Raw genomic sequence first — 22992 nt, forward strand, 5'->3', positions numbered from 1 at the left:
CGGCAGATTGCCACCAAGCTCAGCTAATTTTTCAACTTGCTCAAAGAAATCACAAGACTCCGTGCGGGTTTCTCACGTAATTATTTCACGTGCGTGCTTGGAAATTCACACAGATGTTGAAATTATTTTGCACCGTCCGTAGCCAACCACCGTGCTAATCAGAGGTGTGGGGGAAGGACAAACTAAACACCAAAAAGCAGTTCTAAAAATAATTGAGTTTTAAGTCTAGATTTAATCGTGCATAGCTCCAGTGGCTTCCTAATATCGGAAGAGTGTTCCAGACGACAGCAGAAGCGCATCTGAAAGCGCCCAATGGAGTGACCGTCTTTGTTCGATGGCCAGCCAAAAGCCGCTGCTGCGAGGATAAAACAGAGTTCGCGTGCGAGCAACACGTGGATGAGAGAACATTCCGGTTCAAGGCATTCTAAACCGTTAAGGAAAATTGGTTCGGGCAGGGCAAGTTGAGTTGGTAGAAGGGATGGCTGGTGGTCAAGACGACTGATGTAGTGGCAGCCAAAAGAGTGATCGTGCCCAAAGGGATATCCACCCCTGAGAGAGCGAGCGATAAAATCAGCCCCTGTGCAGGTACTATTTGGATCATCACATCGCAGGACCGTGCGTACGAGGGTGGCAAAGGGAGGCCCTTCATCCAGATGTGGATCGATCACGGCTGACGATGATGACATTGTTGTCACGTCTATGCGGCTGGATGTCCGTCACTGTTAAACATCAACAATTCGGACAGCGATGGCATTCGCACACATCCACGCACGAGACTTGACTTGAGTAACATGTGTTTTTTATTACGAATCTGCAAGCCCTTTATTTGTATTGATAGTTGTATAGTATGTTATCAAACGCAAAAGCAGGCATGTGAACGCGTTCAGTACTGCAATTGCCATTGCTTATTTATGTCGACAAACTTCAAGAGAATCGGTTTTGGGGCATCACCCAGCCGATGACACCGCACGCAAGTTTGTGACAAGTCGAACAAACCAAATGAGTTAATTGCCGATGCAAGGCGAGCCTGCTGTAACTACCATCGTTGTTGTATTCAAGTCGGACATCATACAGTTGTGCGCCATCGACGATACATTTACGCAAAAATGCACGCATTTCAGTTAAACGTACATAAACAAACAAAAAAACATCACTGCTTCCCCCCCCCCCTACAAACGGACCCCTTATATTGACATCTTGCGAAAGAATCTGAAACCAACTTGGAAAGATTCATCTTCACAGACTCTCAAAAAAAAAATCTACTTTATATCATTCCCCACTCGATAAAAAAAAAAATACATCGCCACACCAAGTGGACAAAGATATGAATTCGTGTCACGGCCGCTGAGCTCCACCTGGGTTAATCCATGCACAGGAACTTGCAGCGTAACTGTCCAGTGGCTTTTACAAGTAGCATATCTGAAGTAGTTAATTTGGTGGCCCGTTCTTTTAAATGCACATGTAAGGTGGCGTACACGCTCAGGCTCATGTTTGAGACGATTAAAAATAAAAGGACAACGTCTAAAGCGGGGAAGTATTATGCAGATTACTGCCCTTAATAAAACGTCCAAATTTGAAACACTGCAACACAAAAAACGTGCACTTTATACAATACACTTCAAAAACGTGCCACAAAATGTACGTTCTATATTTACACAAAAGGGGTATAGACATGACCTTAACTTTTTCACATTCATGGACAATTATAATCCTTTATCATACGTTGCAGACATTATTAATGAGCATTCCCGGATACGAGTGGCAAGAATGTGGACCACTATATGCATACACTTTTATCAGTGGCAGGATGTTTCTCGTGGCTTCACACTGTGGCCAAGGTGGTGAGATGTTAATTACCTCGCCTGGCATGCAGGAGGTTCGTGGGTTGCATGTACTCCCCGTGGTCACGTGGATTTTTCTCCGGCCCCTCCGGTTTCCCCCCCCCCCACATTTAGAATCAACATCACGCGTTTAGAGCATTTTGCCGCTATAAATTACCACACGATAAGCCACTTCGTCGTTGAGCTATTATTTGTGGCCAGGTTGATACTGAAAAAAATTGTTATACAGCTCAGTGGGCCTTAGTTGGTAAAATAAAAAGTAAAAAAAAGTAGTTGACTTTATTGCTCAACGATCAACTTCACACTTGGCCACTCGCTTTTCCTCGTGTGATCAATCAAAATAAACCAAATTCCAAGAACAAAAATTCACATTGAGACATCAACGTGATCTCGGAACGGGGTTTCTCTTAAAAGCCCTGGAGAAAATGAGACTTCTTTCACTTTCAGCACCACGTGCATGTTTACACTGCTTTAAGGCAGCGTTGCTCCGATCTTACACGAGCTGCTCAACAACTCTTCCTTCCGATATTAGGAAGCCACTGGGGCCATGCACTCTTTTAAATCGAGATTGGAAACTGCTTTCTTGAGAACTGCTTTTCGTGTTTAGTTTGTTGTCCTCCGCCCGCACCTCCGATGAACATGTTTAGCTACGTACGGTGCGAAAGAAGTTCAACATACATACATACAAACACCACATCAAGCACTGTTTGTAAGTGACGTTATTTTTTTTTTTAATTCTGCAATTGTTTCCCCTACAAGGAAACAAAAATATTAACTTCGTATTCACACCTACTTGGTTATTGGTTTACGAGGATAATTTTTGTATTAGTTAGTATCGTTAATAATTGTAACTTATGATGCTATGGTTAGGGCTCAGTGTTACATATTATTTTCGCAGAGCATGCTATTCTGTCGCATGCATCAAACGCAATTTTTTTTGTAGTCGCGTCACAGAAATGACAAGGCCATCGTGTCACAGAGCAAGCACCAACAACCCAGGCAGTTTTAGCAGCAGCTTCAACACAAAAGTGGTTATTGATCACAATCGGTGACAAGTCTTTGGAAGACCTACAACTTAGTGTTTTTAGAAATAAAAACTTGTAAACATTAAAAGTTATAATTATCGCTAAATAAGAATGTGCTGTTAAACGCAAAAGACAGTACACACACTAACTTCATCCCTCGACGTCTTGAAAACGCGTCGGTGACCGTTGGATCGCATTTTTTGACACACGCTACAAAGCAAGTTTGTGTTGGTCTCCAACGAGACGACACGACCACACCATACAGCACGAAGTGCATTGCTTTGCAATACTATGCAGATTTGTTTTAATAGCTGTCGATTCAAATAGAAGGCATTCTATGGATTAAGTGAGCGGCAGTTCCCATGAGATGCCCTGTGCAGTGATGGAAAAGTTCGGCACGCATGTACTACTGCCGAACCAAGTGATATTACAGAGGAACCTGGCCCCCCCCAGACATTATCTGACCAACAACCTGCCTTCCTATCTCACAACCAAAAACCCACCACTCACGTCATACGCTGGGCTTAATTTCAGACAAGGTCGGTCCAGGTTGGCGATGCGAACAAAAAATTCTGCGCCCGGCATATCACGTCAAGTATACACAACGCATACTTATGGCGCCAAGTCACTGCTGTGATTGACCACATGAAGCGTGTGTAGCTGACTTCCTAAACCAGTCAAACCTCGACTATGGTCCCGTCTCTGTCTCTAGGCCTATGCTCCCATTTACCAACAACCTTAAAAAAAATATTCGTCGAGAAATTAAGCCCCGGTCGTACCCTACACAGTGTTGGTAATGGCAAGTTGTCTGCAACTGGTTGAATGGCTTTTGGAGGAGAGGCACAATTGCCAGGGTGGGCTGGATCGATGTGTCGGTGCGCCGGTTACTGTGCGTGTGTGGCTGAGCAGTGCAAATTGTATCTTCGACAGCGTATTGCATTCACGTCTGGAAGCCACTATCAAAAACCAAAAGAAAACGGCCGAAGATGTGCAAACGCATATTAATTAAAGCACTTCTGCATTTACCCAAATACCGCCGACGAAAACTTGGAACCTGGTCCGAGACACCCGTCGCTCGGAAACCGCCGCAGCCGGCAGCAACTACAATCGAGAGATTGCCTGTTTTGACCAAGGTGTTATATACCTCGACCCCCGCGCCCCCCCTCTCACTGCTCAAGGTGGCCTCTCTCTCTCGAATTATCATTATTATTTTGTTGTTATTAAAGGCAGACGAGCGGCGGCGTACGCGTCCGTGGCCACAGCTCGCGACGCCAGAGCGGCAGCGAGCGATCGACCGTCGCTCCGTCGCAAGTGGGGGGGGGGGGGGGGGACGTTTGCATCGCCGCGGAGCGTCCGCGCCAGCGACGCGGAGGACGGAGCGCCGTAGAAGACGATGGCGCTTGGCTCAACGGGGGCCGGGGGCTTTGACGAGCGCTGTCATGGCGTGAACTGCAGCACGAACTCGGCCAGCCTCTGCATGCCGGCTCCCGCGCGCACTCCCTCGGCCACGTTCAGCAAGGTTCGGCTCTCCTCCTGCACCTCGGTGAGCACCTGGTTCGCGATTGCCGCAGAGCGAAATATAAAATGAATAGGCGTGTCGCAGTTGCATGTAAACGACGCGTTGGATGATGAGCGATTCCTGAGCTCGCAATGCGTGCGTCAAATCACATGCGTGGGTCAGAGAGAGGTTATGCAAATTGTACGGAAATTACACGCCAATGTTGTGTTTAACTGCATGAAACTATCACAACAAGAGATGTAGAACAAATGAAAGTAAAATCGCAACAATTGGAAAAATACGATTCTTGTATTTCAAGATGAATTGTGACAAATGGGTGTTATGGGAAAGGATCTTAACAAGCATCAACATCTTATGGTTCAGAAAGCGGGCTTTTGTTGACGGACCAATTACGTGGACTAAGCTGGAGTGAACTAGTAATGTTCTTTGTGCGGCCCTCTGCAGGTAGACGGTACACTCGCGGATTGCAATGTTCCAAGGAAGTTTAACACGTAGGCTTTCGCGACCAATATTATTCATAATAAAGGTTTTTGGGTTAGATTGCGTGTCGTAACCCTCCAACACCCAACACAGCCAATTAGTAAGGGATTTGTCTCGTAAACAAACGCCAATTAGTTACTACTTCAGCCCACCGGTGTGTTGCAGAGTAAATCCACAAAATTTACAATTTGAGTACAACGTTTCGCTGGTAATTAAATCCAGCATCATCGGACGATTTGTCAGAAGAGTGAAGCAATCCACCTGCGTCCAGCCTTAAATAGTGCAGCAGGACAACGTCATCACGGAACCCAATCAGGTGCAGAGATCAGAGGCGGAGGAGTGTTCCAAGGAAGCCATCATGGGCTATTAGTAAAAATCTTGCTTATTAACTTTTTTTAGGGCGCCGTTCAATTTACAAGAATCACCGGGGAGGGGTGTAGACTGTATAATCAGAGCTTACGACCAAATCGCCTGGAATGTGCTGATGTGATCAGATCTCGACAGCTCAAGCAAGGTTAGAGCCTAGACAGTGCTTGGATGACGACAACCACAGACATACAGGTGCTCATGGGGCTGTGGTGGTCAGTGAAAGGCACTGCAGACAAAGCAATTGCTGTACTGTACAGGTGGCGTTCCGGTTTACGAAAGACCGATCCACATTTACGACATTTAAACGATGCCATCACGGATCGATTTGCGACGCAGGAACTCGATTTACGACGCGCATCTTTCGACACGACCCCGAACACATTTGAACCGAGTCGGTCTGGTTTTCGAAGTGGCTTTGCGCGGAGCTTTTTGTTACTCGAGTGTTTTCGTGGATTTTTTTTGTACCTATCAAATCCCGTTAAATGTGGCTAATAAACAGGAAAAGCACATCGGCCAGCAATGTTTGTACTGCCTGGGGGGAAATAGGGTGCCGATTAACGGCGATCCGATTTACGACGACAGTGATTTCCGGGAACGCGTTCTAACGTTTTTACGTCACAGTGAGGAGGCCCCGATGTAACACTGGATTGACATAAAGGCTGTAGATGTATGCACAGGGGTCGGCAACCTGCGGCTTTTTCAGGACTGCTTCGTGACGTTATCTATTAATGATCACCGTCTCATATTCACACATGCGTTGCGGCTCTTGAAATGAGAGTTTTTTTGACCGAATTCGAAAAAAATTCCTTTTTTTGTTATTTTTGGTTGCCAACTCCTCCCGTGCCCCGTGTATGTAGGCACACAATGTAATCAGTAAGCACTTACTCCGATCTCCTTGAACGTGGTCACGGCATTCCTTGCCAAACTCATGGTTGCGCTCTCATCTGAAACGCAACGACATGGGGTGGGGGGAGAGAGAGAGGGCGTTACGCGAGTCGGGGACGCACACTCACGGTGAACGGGAATCCTCGCCGACAACAAAACCGTGCCGAGGGATGGAGACTCACCGAACCCGGCCACGTGCCGCTCTGTGCGGTCCAGGAGGTGGCGGTGAGCCTTCTTCATGAGCTCGCTCTCTGGCGAACAAAGAAAATATTTTGTTGGTGGGCTTTTAGGCCTGCATGTGTGTGCATGTGTTTTGTTACGGTGCTTTCTGACATCGGGGTGAAAGGCGCTACAGAAGTGTAAATTATTATCGGCATCGGCAGCCGTCGTGAGAGATATCGTCAGCGGAGGAAAAATATGCGGTAATCTCTCGCTCGACTACGTAAAATCTGGGTACTTGGTAAATTGTTGCAAATGAACAGCTGGACGACAAATGCAGTGTTTTGAACAGGGAGATCCCTCGGCAGCAGAGAATGCGGATCGCAAGAGACCTCAAGTGGTGGCGAGAGACGTTTCCCAAAAGCACGACTGGTGCTCCCCCCCACAGCGAGGTGCCAATCCCTTCGTGCCCCCCTTCACTGGAGCAAACTCCCACTGCACATAAAACAAATCATCTTCACCTCATCCGCTTCTGTCCCCCCCCCTTACGCCAACCCCTCTATTCTCCCTTGCCCATCCTACTGCGACTCTCTGCCCGCTAGCTAGGACCAGGCCTACCCCCTCCTTAACCACTTCCAGTTGTCCTTCTGTTACCATAACTACAACACCACTTTTAATTCCCCCACTCTTTATTCTAACCACTATCTTCACGTACGATGTTATACTTATTGTAAAGTGCCTTGGACTAAGGCGTTATAGAAATCTATATGACAGCAAGTTCTATTTGTTGATGATGATGATGACGGATGGAATGGACTGGTGCCGATGATGACGATGGTCAAATCAGCACAGTGAGGGATTATGAAGACAACAGTACCGGGTAGGGGCTCTGTCAGGCCGTGCAGGAAAATGGCCACCGAGCTGTAGGCCTCGATGACAGGGCCAAGGATTCGCTGCAAGAAAATCATCCAGTCGAGCGTCTCCGAAGGCACCAGAAGCTGCAAAGACAAAGATTCCCCGTTTAGCCTACATTGGCTGTTGGGGCAAGTGCTTTGAACGAGTACCTATTAAGGCCACCATGGTGGTACGAGGAGGTGGTGTGGCCAGAACTATGCCCGGCCTCAGTTTGTCTTCGCAGTGTCCATATTTACACACTGCATTTGGTACTGAATTAAGGCAGTCAATCTAGCGGAGACTCGGGACCAGTTCACATTTGGCAGCGATGTTAGCCGAGGCCGGGAGTCGAAACCTGATCCTGCGCTGCCACGGGAAGGGGAGAGCAACTTGGAGACCGACAATACAACAGTGTACAGAGCGTGTGGTTCTGTGCCCAATTCTGGGAAACCTTCAATACAGACACGTGCGTAATGGTCAACCAGCGCATTGAGCACAGTGCCAATTAACACGATTTATAATTCCGTTCTGTTCACGTGACAAACCTTACTAATTGGCTGTGTCGGGTGGTGGCGGGTTTAACGACATATTTATATATTTACGAGATCTAACCCCAAAAAAAAAAACCCCTCAATTATAGACGGGAGTAACTTGGCTGAAACAAAATTCAACTTAAGTACAGTAGCCAAACAATAATTTAGAACCACTGCTGTTGGAGGATGCTGCGTTGGCAGCGTTCTTGCACCTTGAGCTGGCGGCCGCACACGGAGCCCTCCTCGCCGTTGCCGTCGCTGCCCTGGTCGCTGCTCCACGGCGCCAGCGTGGGTGACATGCCTCCCGACGCACGGTGGCACCGCTTCGGCTGCTTGCCTGCCACCTCGTCCTCGTCGTCCTGCGATGGTGCCGATCCCGCCGGGGCACGCACGCGCACGCACATATTGGCACACAACAAAGATCCCCCCATTGGCTTGAACAGATCTTTTGGGGCAAGTGCTGTGAGCGAAGGCCACCTATGAAGGCTGCAAAATTGTACTGAAATTATATCTCGAAAATGTATCCTTGAAGTATTTTAAATAAAGGTTTTAAACGGAACTTTAATTGTCCCGAACAAACTTACTGGTGTTGTCTTTGATTTATTTTCCGATAAGCTTTTGAAATTTACTTTGTAGGTGGAGTTTTAAAGTTCTGAGTTGGCTATGATATAGTCTTTGTGGCAGCTCCTCCCGCAGCACAGTAGCCCACGCATGGGGTTCACGGGTAGCGGAGGGGTTTGTTGGAGCGCGGGTCCAGCGAAGAGGAGCTGGGCAGGACCCACCTCGGTACACGTGAACTTCCCGCGGTCAATAAACTTCTGAACGGTCTCGAAGCAAGTCTGCTCCAGACTGTGGCAGGGCTGTAAAAGATGAGAAATGCCATTTAAAATTATTTATACAAATGTTCACCTTCCGCTAACTTCACCAAACACAGCCACTTCCTTCAAAACCTCCACCATCACCTTTTTCAACCATCAAATCTTCACAACTGAAATCCACCACCTGTACAACCTCCAATACCTTCACAAATCCCATCACTACGTTCACTGCCACAACCAAATCCACGACATTTCACCACCACAGATGCTTTTACGACCTACGTCACCTTCACAAATTGCAAAACCACGTTTTAAACAATATTCACCACCTTCATCACCGCCTCTAATAACTCTACCAGAGACAAAGATCCTCCGTATAGACTCAACAGACTGTTGGGGCAAGTGCTGTTAGCCAGCACTATGCCTAGCCGCCTTTGTATCCGTAGTGGTGATGTTGTTAAGCACCACACCAGGCTCAGTCGACCTCGGGGAGGCCCAGGACCGGTTCAGATAATCGTCACTGGTGTTGGCCGTGAGCGGGAGTCGAACTCGGGTCGTGAGGCTCGTAGCGCAGCACGCTAACCGCTACACTACCGCTCCCCACCAACACCGTCCCCCATATGCCACCGATCCCGATTCGCCGCCGACGCTCCCCATACACCACCGCCACCACTACGATCATCCTACCGGCAAGAGGTTGAGCTCGAGCAGCAGCAGCGAGGCGAGCTGCGTGGTCTTGAGCAGCAGGGCGCCGTGGTCCACGCTCACCTCGCTCGGCGTGTGGCCCATTGCCACGTCCGCCAGCCTCAGCTGGGCCGCGGCGTTCATAGCGCACGCTGCACGCAAACACAACAATCCCCCCCCGCAACCACACGTATGTATGTTGAACTTCTTTTGCATCGTACGTAGACAGCTGCGGTGTCAAAGGATAGCACGGAGTACAAGAGGATGGTGTGGTCAGCACCACGCCCTACCACCTTCGTCTCCCCCAGTGCTGATGTTTGAGACACTGTACCAAGTACTAATTTATGGCCGAGTTGACCTACAGAAGGCTCTGGACTGGTGCAGATACCACCATTGATGTTAGCTGTGGCCAGGATTGGAACTTGGGACGTCAGGTTCGTTGCAAAGTGCACCGACCACCCACGCTACCGCACGTGCACTCACGCACATGCCCCACTGCCATCTTAAAGTGGGGGGAGGGGGCAGTTGTTGCACGGGGGGGGGGGGGGGGAGCCCTGGATCAAGTAACTTAAAGATATGGTGGGTGGGGGGGGGCACCTTTCTGGGTGGCACTACGTCGAGGAGCAAGGCCTCTGGAGCCCCCGTCCCCCGCTGAGCAGTGTCTGTGTGTGGCTCCGGCTCGCCATCAGGCGTGATGATGAATTGGGGCGCTGAGGCCATCTCTCTCACCTGCGCTCCGAGTGAGCAGCAGCCCGGGTGGGTGGGATGGGGTGCAAGGTGGGGCAGGGTAGCGGGACAATGAGGCCGATTGGATTTGTTCTGTTTTGTTGCTTTACTCTCACATTTAAGGGATGGCGGGAGGGGGCATTTCCATTGTTATCTGGTCATCTTTCTTCGTGTAAAGGACTTGTATAGGAGCTGTTCATGCATTTGCCAACGTTCATTCTCACTAAAAACATGACGATCGTCTCTTCATGCTGATGAGTTCGTTCCACCGTTCATCGCCAAGGTGGAGTTTAAGTAGCAGACCAGCTGGCGGTGCAGGAATTTGGGAACGGTTTAACCCCGATTGGCTACCCGAATTCGTGCAATCAAACCAAGAAACTCGGCAGTGCAAGCTCACTCTGACACCGACCCCACGCCACACCCCGCCACCACAAGCCACTCACAACCTAGCCTCCCATAAACGTCAAACGCTGTTTGCGTGCGAGTGCAGCGCTCGTACACAGCCCAAGCTTGCGAACGTGGTGTCCCCGTTTGTCATCGTGTGCCCCGCCCTGGTGGCGAGATGTTAACTACCTCGCCCGGTATACAGGAGGTCGTGAGTTTGATCCTGACCCCGACGCCAGTTTATTTGGCGTTTGCATATTCTCCCCGTGGTCGCGTGGATTGTTCTCCGGGTCCTCGTGTTTTACGCTCCACGTTTAGAATTAACATGCGTTTAGAGTATCCGGCTGCTATAAAGTACCACGTAACAATCCACTTCGTGGGGCTATCATTTGTGGCCAGGTCGTTTCTGACAAAAAAAGCTATATAGCTCAGCGGGGCCTTATCTGGTAAAATAAAACATCGTTTATAGTTGAGTTTAGTCCCCCGTGTGCGTGTGGGATCCGTACCTACGACGGCCTCCGGGCCGAAGACGGGCAGCAGCCCGCTGGCGTAGTAGGACATCTCGAAGACGGCGGGCACGTGCGTCAGCGGGCGGACGGGCAGCGCGGCCCTGTCGGCGTCATCGCGCTCAGCGCCGCCGGCGCCCGGCTCGCTCGCCCTCGTGACGCCGTCGCTCAGCAGGCCCAGGGCGTGCGTCACCGCGTCCTCCGAGCGGCCCGAGAAGCCGATGTCGTAGTGGCGCGACAGGACGAGCTCCTTTAGCCAGGAGAAGTCCTCCACCAGGCAGGCCTGGCTCACGCCCTGAGAGGCATCCCGGGAGACAAAGGCGGCCGATGTGGATGTTGGCCACCCACCCTCGTGGTGTGCGTGCCAGCCTTCATTGGTTTGTGTTAAGAAAAAAAACATGTCACGCTTTCTTCCAACGTACGTTTGTCTTTGGAAGCCGATGGCAAATAGCCCTGAAGCACTGGACGAACCACTATAGCACTGCTGCCACGGTTGAATGCATAAATAAATTGTCTATTTATTAGGCATTATTCATCTATTTTTGGGGGGAAATAAACTTCTGCAAATTTTCAGTTTAAGAAATTAAGTGTTTGTAATATAATTTAAATAACATTTATTAATGAATTAATAGTCAGCAATGATCATTCCACTGCTAGACAAAGGCCTCTCATGCTTGCTGACCTGCCCACTGGACATCTGTAAAAGACAGCTTCATGGCTCATCGGATTCCTCCTTCAGTCAAATTAAAGATTCTGATGCACCTCGCTTTGCTTCGTCTTCACAGTGGACATCCTCTTGGGTGCATCCCAACCCTCGTTTGCCTGCCGCTCTGCCCTTAGTCTCGGCCGCCAGAGCCATATCACGTGTCCTGCCCAAGCCCACTAGCTTAAAACAAAACATCATTGGAATAATGTCATTTTCGCCTGCATGTGTAATCCATGCATTCCCACCCTCTCTCCATGTAATGCCAAGGATGCATCTTCACACATTTCTTCGTAAAACCTATGTTCCAATTTTTTTCCATTAATGACCATGTTTGAATTTTTTTAAATGGTTCATAACAACAACAAAAAAGATGCCTGGTGCGAAACACACACAAGCAACGTTGACAGGACCAGCAAATGTTCGCTCACCTGCCTGTGCTTGTACAGGAGCAGGCACGCCACGATGTTCGTGGACATGATGGCGGAGCATCGCACAGCAGCTGAGAAGGAACACGCGATATAACGCGAGCAAGGACACGGGGTTAACGTTAATTCCTGTGATGAACTTCTGCCCAACCTCGCAAGCTGGTAAGCAGATTTAAGGCAATCACGACGGGCTTACACACAAAACTAGAGCAGTTTGTTGGCTAATAGGGCTCGGTAAAACTTGGGCAAGCTCTGCCGTCAATGTTTTTCCTCCCGGAGAACCGACATTTGATTTTTTTCCTCCCAAGTACAGTACCGCAAAGTGATTCCATGGTCGGAGAGACTTGCGAGCAACCAGAATAAAGTCCCTTTGCCAACACAATTCCATTACGCTTTGAATTTATAGAGCATCCACATGCAACCAAATCTGTTTCATGCTTTTGAAGAGGCACCTCGAGACACGATTAACAGGGGGTAAAACGAGAGAGGGGGGCCTTCACCCTGTCACGAACACCAACATAACTCGATTCACAGTGCTGTTACGAGTCACACCGTCTACAATTCAGGCAGACGAATTGGGCTCATGCATCAACTCTTTACGCGTTGCCATTCGACAAGAAAACATATTTGTGTTGTTTGGGATTCACACTTCTTTTTAAACCCATGTGACCACATGGGCCAGAATGCACCTTGATCTCCGCCACATCTCGGAAGATAAGCCAGTTTGGGAGCCTGGATTAGTGCTTTGACAGACGACCACCAGGACACAGAAACAGGCGCTGTAGGCTGCTGCTGCAGGGCAACCTTCGCAGCAGAGGGCAGTGCAGCAGAATCCATTGTCGTACTTTCCTGAGTGGCAATGTCGCGATGGCTCCCCGCTTTCACCAACAGTTTATGAAATGCGCAACACGACTCATTACGGCTCTCGTGCGGCGGTAAGCGTTGGATGAACAACAACATGGATTTGCGCGCGTGTCCGTGCGCGTTCCTCGCAAGCGTGCGGGATCCCACTCACTGTAGAGGGCGTGGCTCGCAAGGTTGGCGACGTTTGCTCTGTGCACGGCGTTGACGTCCGGAGCGGGGCGTCGGGGAGGCGACGTGGAAAACGGTGAACCGCGCACGCCCGAGGAACTGCGTCCAACAAGGAGAGAGAGCAAAACGAAACGCAGCGGAGGTTGAAATGTACGTTCAAAAACTACCCGCAAATTACTTGTTTGGGTTCATACAGAGCAACTATCACCCTCTGCTGGCAGACTAATTGCCCCAAGTTACTATGGCAATTGAGACTCTATCCTGGTCTTTTGAGATGTCACACCTGGTTAAACCTAAAAGAACTTGAAAACTGAAGTATGGTTATGAAGTCTAATTTACGTACGTTTCACATTATCAGTGCTTTTTGTTTTCTCCGGTCTACCCCTGATAACAGAGTTGACTGTCCAACGTGGTGCCTCGTGTAAGAGCCACATGGTAACCTGGCCAGTGAGCAATACTTCCATGACTACAGCTTAGGTAAATAAACTGCACCTGTTGTTGAGGATGGATGGCAGCAGCTTGTGAGGCCGAGATGCAGCGATATCAATCGAGTTGATCGTCTGCATGTACTCCTAGAGGAAAAACACAAAACAATGCATCAATTACGTGGTACAATTAGATTATCAATGATACTATAGATGTAGAAAACCTTTTGTATTGTTTGTTGACCCAGGAAAGCCACAGTGAGTCTCATGACTCTCATTCAGAAGGATCCTGCCAAATAATGCTCAGTTGGGAGCGAAAAATGTTGTGGAGATTCCAACGGAGTAAATCTGCGGGAAGAGTTTCCAATTTGACAAAAATTCGGACCCTTGACGCTGTTACACAATGGCCGACTCTCTTACGAGTGACATCAAGGGATCTTGTACGTCCGCTGCGAAGCATACGGCGATTAGCATTTGTACGGTTAATACACTCGCAAATATTAATTCGGGCGGCCGATGGATCCCAACGCTGAACCTCTGCAACAAGCGACAACCGCGCTTCACCGCCGTGCCGCGTCACGATGATTATAACGATAACGACAAACATAATGAAATGCCATTACGTGTTACGGAGGCTTCCATTGGTTGCCCGTGACCTTATATATATAAAAAAAAAATTTGTGTGGCATGAGTAGCACACGTACCGTTAAGGAATCACACACAATTCCAAACGTCGCATAGTGATCCTGGGACGTGGTTAGTGAGACTCGCTCGCCCCAACACCGGTGCCACTGTTGGATTACCGCCGAGCACCGCAAGAGCCACACACCTTGAGCGAGTAGGGCTGCGCAAAGTCCACGCGCACGTAGCCGTAGTTCTTCCACAGCATGCGCAGGGCTCCACCCAAGATGCCCAGCAAACTCTCGCTCTTCTTGGGCTGGCCCTGAGGGCACGGAAACAACAACAAAACACACGTCAAACACCACTGTCGCGCTCTGGTTCTGTGCAGCTGAGTGTAAAGCCGTGGCTATGCACGTGGTCTGCATTCCAGCACTGTGGATGCGAGCGTTCGATTCCCGCTCACGGCCAACACCGTGAACCGGTCCTGAGCATCCCCTAAGTCGTCTCACCCTCAAATGAGTATGTGGCACTGTGCGTAAACGTCGCCAGTCGGGAGACAAAGGCGGCCAGGCGTGGTGCTGGCCACCCACCCACCCCCCTTGTGTGCCGCACCGGCATTTTTTTGGTGCTCGCTAACGGCACTTGCCCCGAGTCCATTAAAGGCTACACGGTGGTGGGGGGGGGGGGGGAACTTTGTCTTTTGTACCAGCTGCTCGCGGTTGAAGTTGCCCTCGAGGGCGCGGTCGTAGGCGATGCCGACCGGGACGATGAGCGCGTCCGGCACGGCGCCCTCGTTCACCGCGTCCACCAGCACGGAGAGCAGCCCGGAGCGCGCCGTGCCCGCCCGGCCACTGCGCGACCTCGTGCCCTCCACAAACACCTCCAGCCACTGGCCCTGCCGCACCAGCTCCTCCACGTACTGGGGACACGACCGGCGTCAGAATCGTCAGAATCGGGAATATACATTTAGGCGACTGGAGGAATCCGGATGAACCGTGGAGGTCTTTTTTCACAGACGTCCAATCGGTGGGCAAGAATGTAACAACTTATACAAATCTCTCTCGTCTATATAGCCTCTTGTTACAGCAGCCCTTTTGCCCACTTCAGCAATTGTTTCTTGCTGGGGTTGTCCCACCTGATGACAGACGCTTGTGTTGCGCCCGAAACGTCGTGATTTAATTTATTTTATACCTACGTGACTTTACCGAAAGAACCAAAGAGTATAACTCATACAAACACGGTTGGATGGAGTGAAAAGTATAGGAAAGGTAAGCAAATCACTAACAAAAATATACAAATAAAACGAATTACTAGGTTAAGTCCACCGAGCTATTCGCTTCGTTTTTAGAAGTGACCTGAGCACAAATGATAGCTCCACGAATCGGCTTATCACGTGGAAATTTTCGTAGCCAATTCATCTAAATAATCGAAACTATGACCCGAACGTCCGGGTGAACGGACGGACAAATGCACACGGGGCGGAACAGCGTGACGTTGTGAGGTCACGTTAGCCGCACGGTCGCTGCCGCTTAAAGCTGTGATGAACGAGAGGTGGTCAAGGTGGCGCAGAAGTCGGGCCACTGAGCTAGCGGCGTAGAGATCCTGGGGTTTGAATTCATGCAGTCGCCTGTGATTGAGCTGGGTTCTCAAGCTTTGTGAACAGATTATATCAGCCTTGTCATCAATGATTACACACCATAAACACATTTACATCATCGCATTTGAATGGGTTCTTAACGTAATGGAGGTAAATTCCACCTCATGCGACGAGCCACACTACTCACCGTATTAGGGCAGGCAGAAATGCGCCGCCTCGTATTGTGTGTACAAGAAATCACACGAAGGAGTCGGAGATAGTTCTGCGATATCCGCTTCTGCGGCCGCTCTGCGATATCCGCTTCTGCGGCCGCTCTCTAACACGAAGGGTTCCGTGGTTCTAGGCGAGTACATGGATATTTTTTTGTTTCAATTTGGAAAAACATGTCTTAATTGTGGAAAAAGGCAAATAAACAAATCAACAAAACTAACAAAACTGAAAAAAAGTCGGGCAAAACAAAGCTGTACACCGACGTATTCGAGAATCCGTTGCCGTACTGCCACAAGGGATTTCTGCAGTGAGATTGATTCCTGTGGCCTTCAGGAGAGAGGACGTACCGTGTGCAGGAGGGAACGGTAGAGGAGGTCTTTGCGGCCGGCCTCTTCATCCATCCTCCTCTTGATGAAAAACCCACCCAGGTTTCGGATGAGACGCCTGAGACAGAAGGACCGCCGCACAACGTGATTGAGCACGTGGTGCAACCGGATTTCGGAAGCCCCAATGAAACCAGCGTGTCTTGTTTTTAATGTCAGAAGTTTGCGCAGCACAATCACTATCATCAGCCACGGTTGGATCCATTGCTGGATGAAGGCTGCCCTAATCCCAATGCCATCTCTCGCAGTGCTTCGACGCCACAGTCTATCTCGCTGCCACACACGAGTTCATGTCATTGCTTCATCTCCATGGTGAAATTCCTCAGGGAGAGTACCCTCCTGTGGCTGCCATCCCGTTATTGATCTCGACCACCGGCCATCATCCCTTCTAGTGACATTGTCGTACGCCTGCACCCCACCCAGAATAATTATTTATACTGGAGGAATCTGAAGAGCTTTGAAGCTATTTTTCAGCTCACCCACCCCACCGACCCCACGCCACCCATCGTACCCGACCTACCCACCCCCATCCACCCCACTGTACCCTATCCCACCAACCCACCGCACCCACCCCACCCACCCGACGATGGGCAGGTTGAGGTTGTCTCCGGACACGATGTAGGGCGCCTGCAGGTCGTGGCAGAAGAGGATGAAGGTGAGGAGTAGGTAGTCCACGTGAGACTTGTGCACGGGTAGGAAGACCAGAGGCACACGTCCCTGTTTAACAAACACAAGAGACAAATAACCTATTATTTCGAATTATTCTTTACAGCCAATTTTTTGTGTTTTGGGCAAACCATCTTGAAATCTGTCGTTTTTGGTATTTTATTGTCTCTAACTCGTAAAAAGTGTTCCGGATTAAGTGTTTTAACCTAAACATTCGTTTTGCTTTCTGGCAACACCCGATGAGTCCAGCTTTGAGAGGTTTTACTTCATTTTGGTTTTGTTTCCGAAAGATAACAAAAGTGGTTTCCTGCGCAAAATGAATATCGACCAACACTTCTGTGGAAGCCTAGTGGTGGAAATTCCACATTACTATGGTGGGGGACAGTCTATCCACAAGGCACACCACTGTTTATTTACTACAAAATGGTACCGACTTTATTTACCCCTCCCCCCCTCAGTGGGAATTGAGCCACACCGATTTATAACTGTAGGTGCACACAACTGTGATTCAGCACTATAGAGGCAAGAGTTGGTGGATATCACGGACTGTTATAACTACCAAACATGCATGGGGGATGCAATGTGGTAATAAAATAGCAGTACGGAAAACGTGGGTTCAGGAACATCTGGAGTATTATCTCCTCGTTTTTTGTAGAGAGTTTTCACTCAGTAATCGAGTCTCCTTCTGTACAAAGCAATACATTCCTTCAAATAGAGCTAATCCCAGCATGCTGTTGCGAGACCATACTGAAACAGCATCTGTATTGTCAGCGAGGCTTTCCTGGATCAATTATTTCGTGACTTTTGCTTTGGCTTATATTTATCCTGAGCCTCGCTTTGCAGCCTTATTCATGAAGCTATTCTGGAGAGTTAATTTAGTTCATATCCATTTATAGTTACGACTAAAGACACCATCATTATCAGCAAAATCTGAAATGAACATCATTTCCATCCACAATGGTGAATTCAGCTCATGGTCAGCTGCGAGATGCATCGTTGTACCTCTGCATCGCGAGGGATGGCGACCGCAGTGAATAAATCATGGCTTATGATAATATTAATCATAATCATCATTATTATTTCATAACAAGCTTAAATCAACAAATGTACAAACACACAAAGCCAGCACTATCTTGTGCTGGAGCTTGTACGATTGTTTATATTCCGAGGGAGAAAAAAAACACCCATCAAAGTTTCACATTTCGTCCAGTCATCGTGACGTGCCCGTAATACGGCCACAACAAGAACTCCCAGCCACCGTAGCAGGCATGTACAGTCCGTGGGAGCGTACCGTCCTCAGGTGCATATATAGTCAGGAACAGTCGGAACAACTCCAGGGTGGCTTCCTCTCATTGGCACCTCGCGCTAGGGAGTCAGTTAGTCACGTTTGTGTGTTCATACGGAGGTTGAAGAGTGAACCAGGAGGGATTCAGGAATAAAGTTTCAACTTTATATTTGTTTAACCAGGTGACAACTCAATGGCCCAGGATAGTTTCATTTACATGGGTGAAATGAGGCATTCGTTTGCGAGTAGCGAGCGACTATTGCTATGTATAGACCCAATTGGTTAATTTGCAGGTAATATTTGGCTGCTATAAATATCCACATAAGCCACTTCACCGGGCTATCATTTGTGGCCAGGTCGTTTCTGAAAGAGCGCTGTACAGCTTAGTGGGCCATAGCTGGTAAAATAAAAACGTGATATTTTTAGTTGTCGATATTTGCCAAATTTGGGAGCCCGGAGCAGCCTGGTGAATATCTGAAATGCTGTCGAACGAACAACCTAAGTGGGCAGTGGCGTTTACGAGGTGGTCCACGGTTTGAGATTGGTGAACGGCGTTGCTCTGCGGGCCATTTCTTAATTGTCCATTCACGGAAGAGTCATCCGCGTCTGCCGTGCAACGTTCCGACGCATTTCAATGTCGGCCACTGTTTGCGGGGTAAAATGAAACTGGGAGGTTCTTTTGTGGCGTCGGGGGATTAAGTGTTTGTTAGAGACGTTGGCATTCCCCCAGGCTACTCTCTCCGCTGTGCCGCGGGATACAAAACTGAGAGGGGTGAAAGGAGGCATTGGCAAAGCGAGCGAGCGCGGCGACAGAACGAGCGAGCGGTTACCTCGGCAGCCGCCTGGCGCACCATCTCCAGCTGGCCGCGGTGCACCAGCACACTGCGGAAGAAGCTGTTGAAGAGTCGGAGGAGCACCCAGCCGGCGAGCCTGCAGGCGCAAGTTGTTCACACGCGAGAAGTCATCGCATCACCCCATCCACAGGGCGGGACGCTTCACCCATCTGCTTAGTTCAACATCAGCGAATATAAAATACCCCGGCTGCCCACGATCATTGAGACTATCAGATTCGTTTAATGCGTTCTTTGTAATTGCAGACACTCTTCTAGATGCGCAGACAATGGCCTGTTTGTACTCTTGACGTTGGGTCGTGGGGTAGAGTAGGGGTGAAGCAGTTCGTGCACCAAGCTATGAAACTGGCGATCTGGGTTCGATACTTGTCTGCTGTGTTAACATCAGTTCGCTCTGGACCGGTCCTTTTACCAAACTGTGCTGTTCACAGCAAGCTGAAGTAGTGTCAAACAACCTTCATGGCCGACAGGGTGTAGAGACCTTCATCTAACGACGGTGTTCATCTTCTTGGTTCTTTCGGTAAAGTCACGTAGAAGGGAAGTAATAAAATAATAAAAATAAACCATAATAAAATAAAATAATAAATCTAACGACGGTGGTTTGTCAAAAGGGCTGTTGTTTAGGATGGTGAGCTTGTATTGATAGACCCTGCCCCACATGAACTGGATGCCAAGGTTGTAATTAAACAAAGAATCGAGAGGCTGAAGTTCAAACTAAGCAAGGCCATAACAGTTGACCTATTGACATTCCAACAAACAGAAGGGTAAGTAAATGTTTTTTTGAAACTGGCAGTGCTTTGGTGGCTCAGAGGGCCAATGTGATATCAGAAGACTGAGCTGGCAATGCTATGATCCTGGGTTCAAATACAGCCGCCCCCCCCATGATTAAGTTGAGTGTAGTTAGCTGACGGCCTCTGTCACCAGCGACTGCACAAAACGACCACCAGATTAAATGTGGGCTCCGGAATTAAAATGGAACAAAATCTGAAAAGTGTGCAAAGTAGTATGGAGAGATGCATGCTGGTGGGAGGGGTGGTGAACCACTGCTTTCAGAGTCGAGGGGTTAACCCAACACATCAGCCCTTGGTCACCAAAGCAAAGTTTGTGGGGAATAATAGCCATTTTCTATACTTTTTAGGCATAAGCAATTACGAAATAACACTTACTACCCATGAACAAAAATTGTATAACATAGGGATAATTAATCAAACTTTAAAGGGCATTAAAATGTCTGCACCTAGTGTGGATAAAGGCCTACTAAAACAAATTCCGAGATAGTTGTGTGACATCATCTTCTGGGACAGTTCGTTGACACAATGTCGTGCACTGGTAGCTGTTTAATGACAAAAATAGCACAATTGGAATATATTTGGAAAATAAATAAAAATCCTAAAAGTTAATACAATTTGGAGAAACTGGATAGTCCACAAACCACTTTATCATCGTCATGCTAGCGATTGCCCCGCATCGTTAGAGTGTCTCAAATTTACATCTAAAATCATGAAACTGTCACTGTATAAAAGCAGGGGGGGAGGGGGAGGCATGGGCCCTAGCCCAGAGTGCCTGTCGGTGCCTCGGCTTCTCATCGCGTGCCTCATTCCAATCTCGGCAGTGAATGCACCTCAAGGTGATGGGTTAGGGCTAGGTATGAAATTAGACCTTGGGTTAGTGTTAGGTTAAGGCCTAGGGTTACGCCTAGCCTTAGAATTAGGATGAAGATAAAACTTCGCAATAGGTGTAGGGTTGGTTCGGGTTTAGGGTTAGGTATATGGGGTAGGTTTAAGATTTGGGTTAGAATGAAGTTTCGAAAAAGGCTGAGGGTTAGATTTAAGGTTCAACTTAGAGCTAGGTTTAGTTCTAAGTGTGTAGGTCATCCGGATCCCATCGTGCCCTCTCAGCGCTGCTCACTCGCACGCACCTCAGGATGACGGGGGACACGGTGGCAGTCATTCGCTTCAGGACACCCTGTGCCTTCTTGCGCTGCTGCGCCTCTGCCTTGGGATCCGAGCATGCCGACGTCTCGCTGATCGCTTGCCGCACCCTGGGGCCATGGATATCAAAAGAGGAAACATTCGCACGTGAGACAGAGGCAACTCAGACGGTGGCGGCGGTCGTCCCTACAACTGAAAATAACAGCAAATGATGCATTCTATACATTTAATCAGAAACGTGGACATTGACAGGAGAATATAATACAAATCTGAAAAGTGCGCAAAGAAGCATGCAGAGATGCATGCTTGCAATGTGGGATATTGATTGCATAGGGTCTTGCATTGGAATGATTGGCCAATTCCATTATTAACTAGAGTTTTGCATGCAAAAGGAAAGTGGAGTACCTGGGAAAAATCCATCATGCAGACAAAAGGGGATAACACTCAAAGGGGCCGCACAGGCAGTTTCAGAAATTAACCGTCGGAACAGCCATCTCACAGCTCCGCCGGTTCGGGAACTTGACAAATTCACATGACCTGCCAACTTCTAACCTTACAGATCCATGGGATCTACGCCAATGTCAAGAGAAGCCATCAAACATGGGTCAATGATTGATACTTGTTGATGTAATCGGTTATCAATTCTGAATTACAAGCATGCACTACCATTTGCAAATATACACACAAATACGTTTCTGACTTTGCATATTTTAGGCCATCTTTGGTTTTTCCTGCAATTAGCATTGCCCTTTATTTGGCCACATTGGAGAGGTGCCGCTAGCATCACGACAGCCTCCCAGAGACATCTCCCGACGATCTACTTGAGGCTGCCGCCCACACAGTCCGGCACTGGGCATGCAGGTTTCCCCCAGAGCACCTTGTGTGGTTCAAGACGAGCTCCGTGACGTTCTTCGGGGCTCGCTCCTTATGAGCGTCCCTCTCGGTGACAAACAGCAAATAGCTCAGGCGTCTGGCAAGCCACCCTCGGTGCCTGTAAAGAAGCGAGGGAAGAACAATACATGCAATGCCCGCGAGTGATTTCCAGGACGCTTTCTCGCACACATGTTTGTGCCCGCAAGTGTTCAATTAGCAAGAACAGCAAGAAGTTGCAAGGAGTTCGCAACGGGATGCCGCGATATGATACGACACATAGTCAGATTGTCGTGGGCCTTGGCGCTGGGCGAATAAATTAATCGTTGGGCTTTTTCATCGCCAAGGTTTGGGAAAACCCTTCATAAATTTCGCCAGTTTTCTCTCGAATAGCAACGCAACTTTATACTAATGTTTAGTTGGTATTCTATTCGAGTATGGCGATATGCTCAAGAACTGAATGCCAAAGTCGAGGTCTGCTAGCCGCGAGAGAGCTTAGGGAGAGACTACAGTTCATATTGAACCATTTTTCTGAGCGTTATCTCATGAACCCTCCAGCAGTTATCTCCTAAATCCCACTGTATATGGACAAATAGAAAGAGCCAATGGATGAACGCTTTCAAACTAATTTGCAAAGCGTAATTTTTTTATTGAAAAGCCTTTTTAGATGAAGCTCAATAAATCACATTATACACTGAATAATCATATAAAATAGATTTCTGACCATCGTTTTCAGATATGGAATGTAAAAATATAATGTGAATTCAGTAATTGGTTACTTATAAAGAGATGGCAGGTCTGTCCTGAGCACAACACCACACTCGATTAAAAAAAGTAATTTAACGGTTTTTCTTTTAAATAAATTCCTGTGGTTGAAAGAGTTTGTCATCACCGGCCCAGCTAGGGTCGCTGCATTCCTCCGCCAGGCATTAGAGACTCATTCGCAAGGGATGAGGAGTGTGTGCTTTGTTTACCTGGTGTGAGTCTCATTCACAAAGATGACGTTTCTTAAACCCAACTCAGGGATGGAAGACGTGAAATACATCTCCTAAAACGAACAAATAAAACCAGACGCACGCAGACTATCAGTACAAAATCCTGCCGTACACGTGTACAGCCCTTTTGTCAATCCACTACTGGACGAGGGCCTCCCCACGAACCCGCATT

At 48.5% G+C, this 22992-nt stretch overlaps 1 protein-coding gene across 1 annotated transcript in view; it reads right to left on the reverse strand.

Annotated features, from left to right (window-relative positions):
* Nucleotides 1-769: 769 nt before the first annotated feature.
* GPAM (glycerol-3-phosphate acyltransferase, mitochondrial) overlaps nt 770-22992 on the reverse strand; it is a 29151-nt gene continuing 6928 nt past the window's right edge. Inside the window, exons 3-21 of the mRNA XM_078861575.1 lie at nt 22800-22873; nt 21833-21946; nt 20943-21065; nt 19004-19103; nt 16803-16939; nt 16187-16283; nt 14739-14951; nt 14241-14354; nt 13479-13558; nt 12970-13085; nt 11958-12028; nt 10824-11118; nt 9211-9359; nt 8488-8565; nt 7918-8064; nt 7156-7276; nt 6302-6370; nt 6120-6178; nt 770-4417 (exon numbers count right to left, since the gene is read on the reverse strand). Coding sequence (XP_078717701.1) covers nt 4304-4417; nt 6120-6178; nt 6302-6370; nt 7156-7276; nt 7918-8064; nt 8488-8565; nt 9211-9359; nt 10824-11118; nt 11958-12028; nt 12970-13085; nt 13479-13558; nt 14241-14354; nt 14739-14951; nt 16187-16283; nt 16803-16939; nt 19004-19103; nt 20943-21065; nt 21833-21946; nt 22800-22873 — 2271 coding nt within the window. The 3' untranslated portion in view covers nt 770-4303. The remainder of the gene's footprint in view (nt 4418-6119; nt 6179-6301; nt 6371-7155; nt 7277-7917; nt 8065-8487; nt 8566-9210; nt 9360-10823; nt 11119-11957; nt 12029-12969; nt 13086-13478; nt 13559-14240; nt 14355-14738; nt 14952-16186; nt 16284-16802; nt 16940-19003; nt 19104-20942; nt 21066-21832; nt 21947-22799; nt 22874-22992) is intronic.

This window comes from Lampetra fluviatilis, chromosome 12 (genome assembly GCF_964198595.1).
Source record: "Lampetra fluviatilis chromosome 12, kcLamFluv1.1, whole genome shotgun sequence".
Lineage (NCBI taxonomy): Eukaryota > Metazoa > Chordata > Hyperoartia > Petromyzontiformes > Petromyzontidae > Lampetra > Lampetra fluviatilis.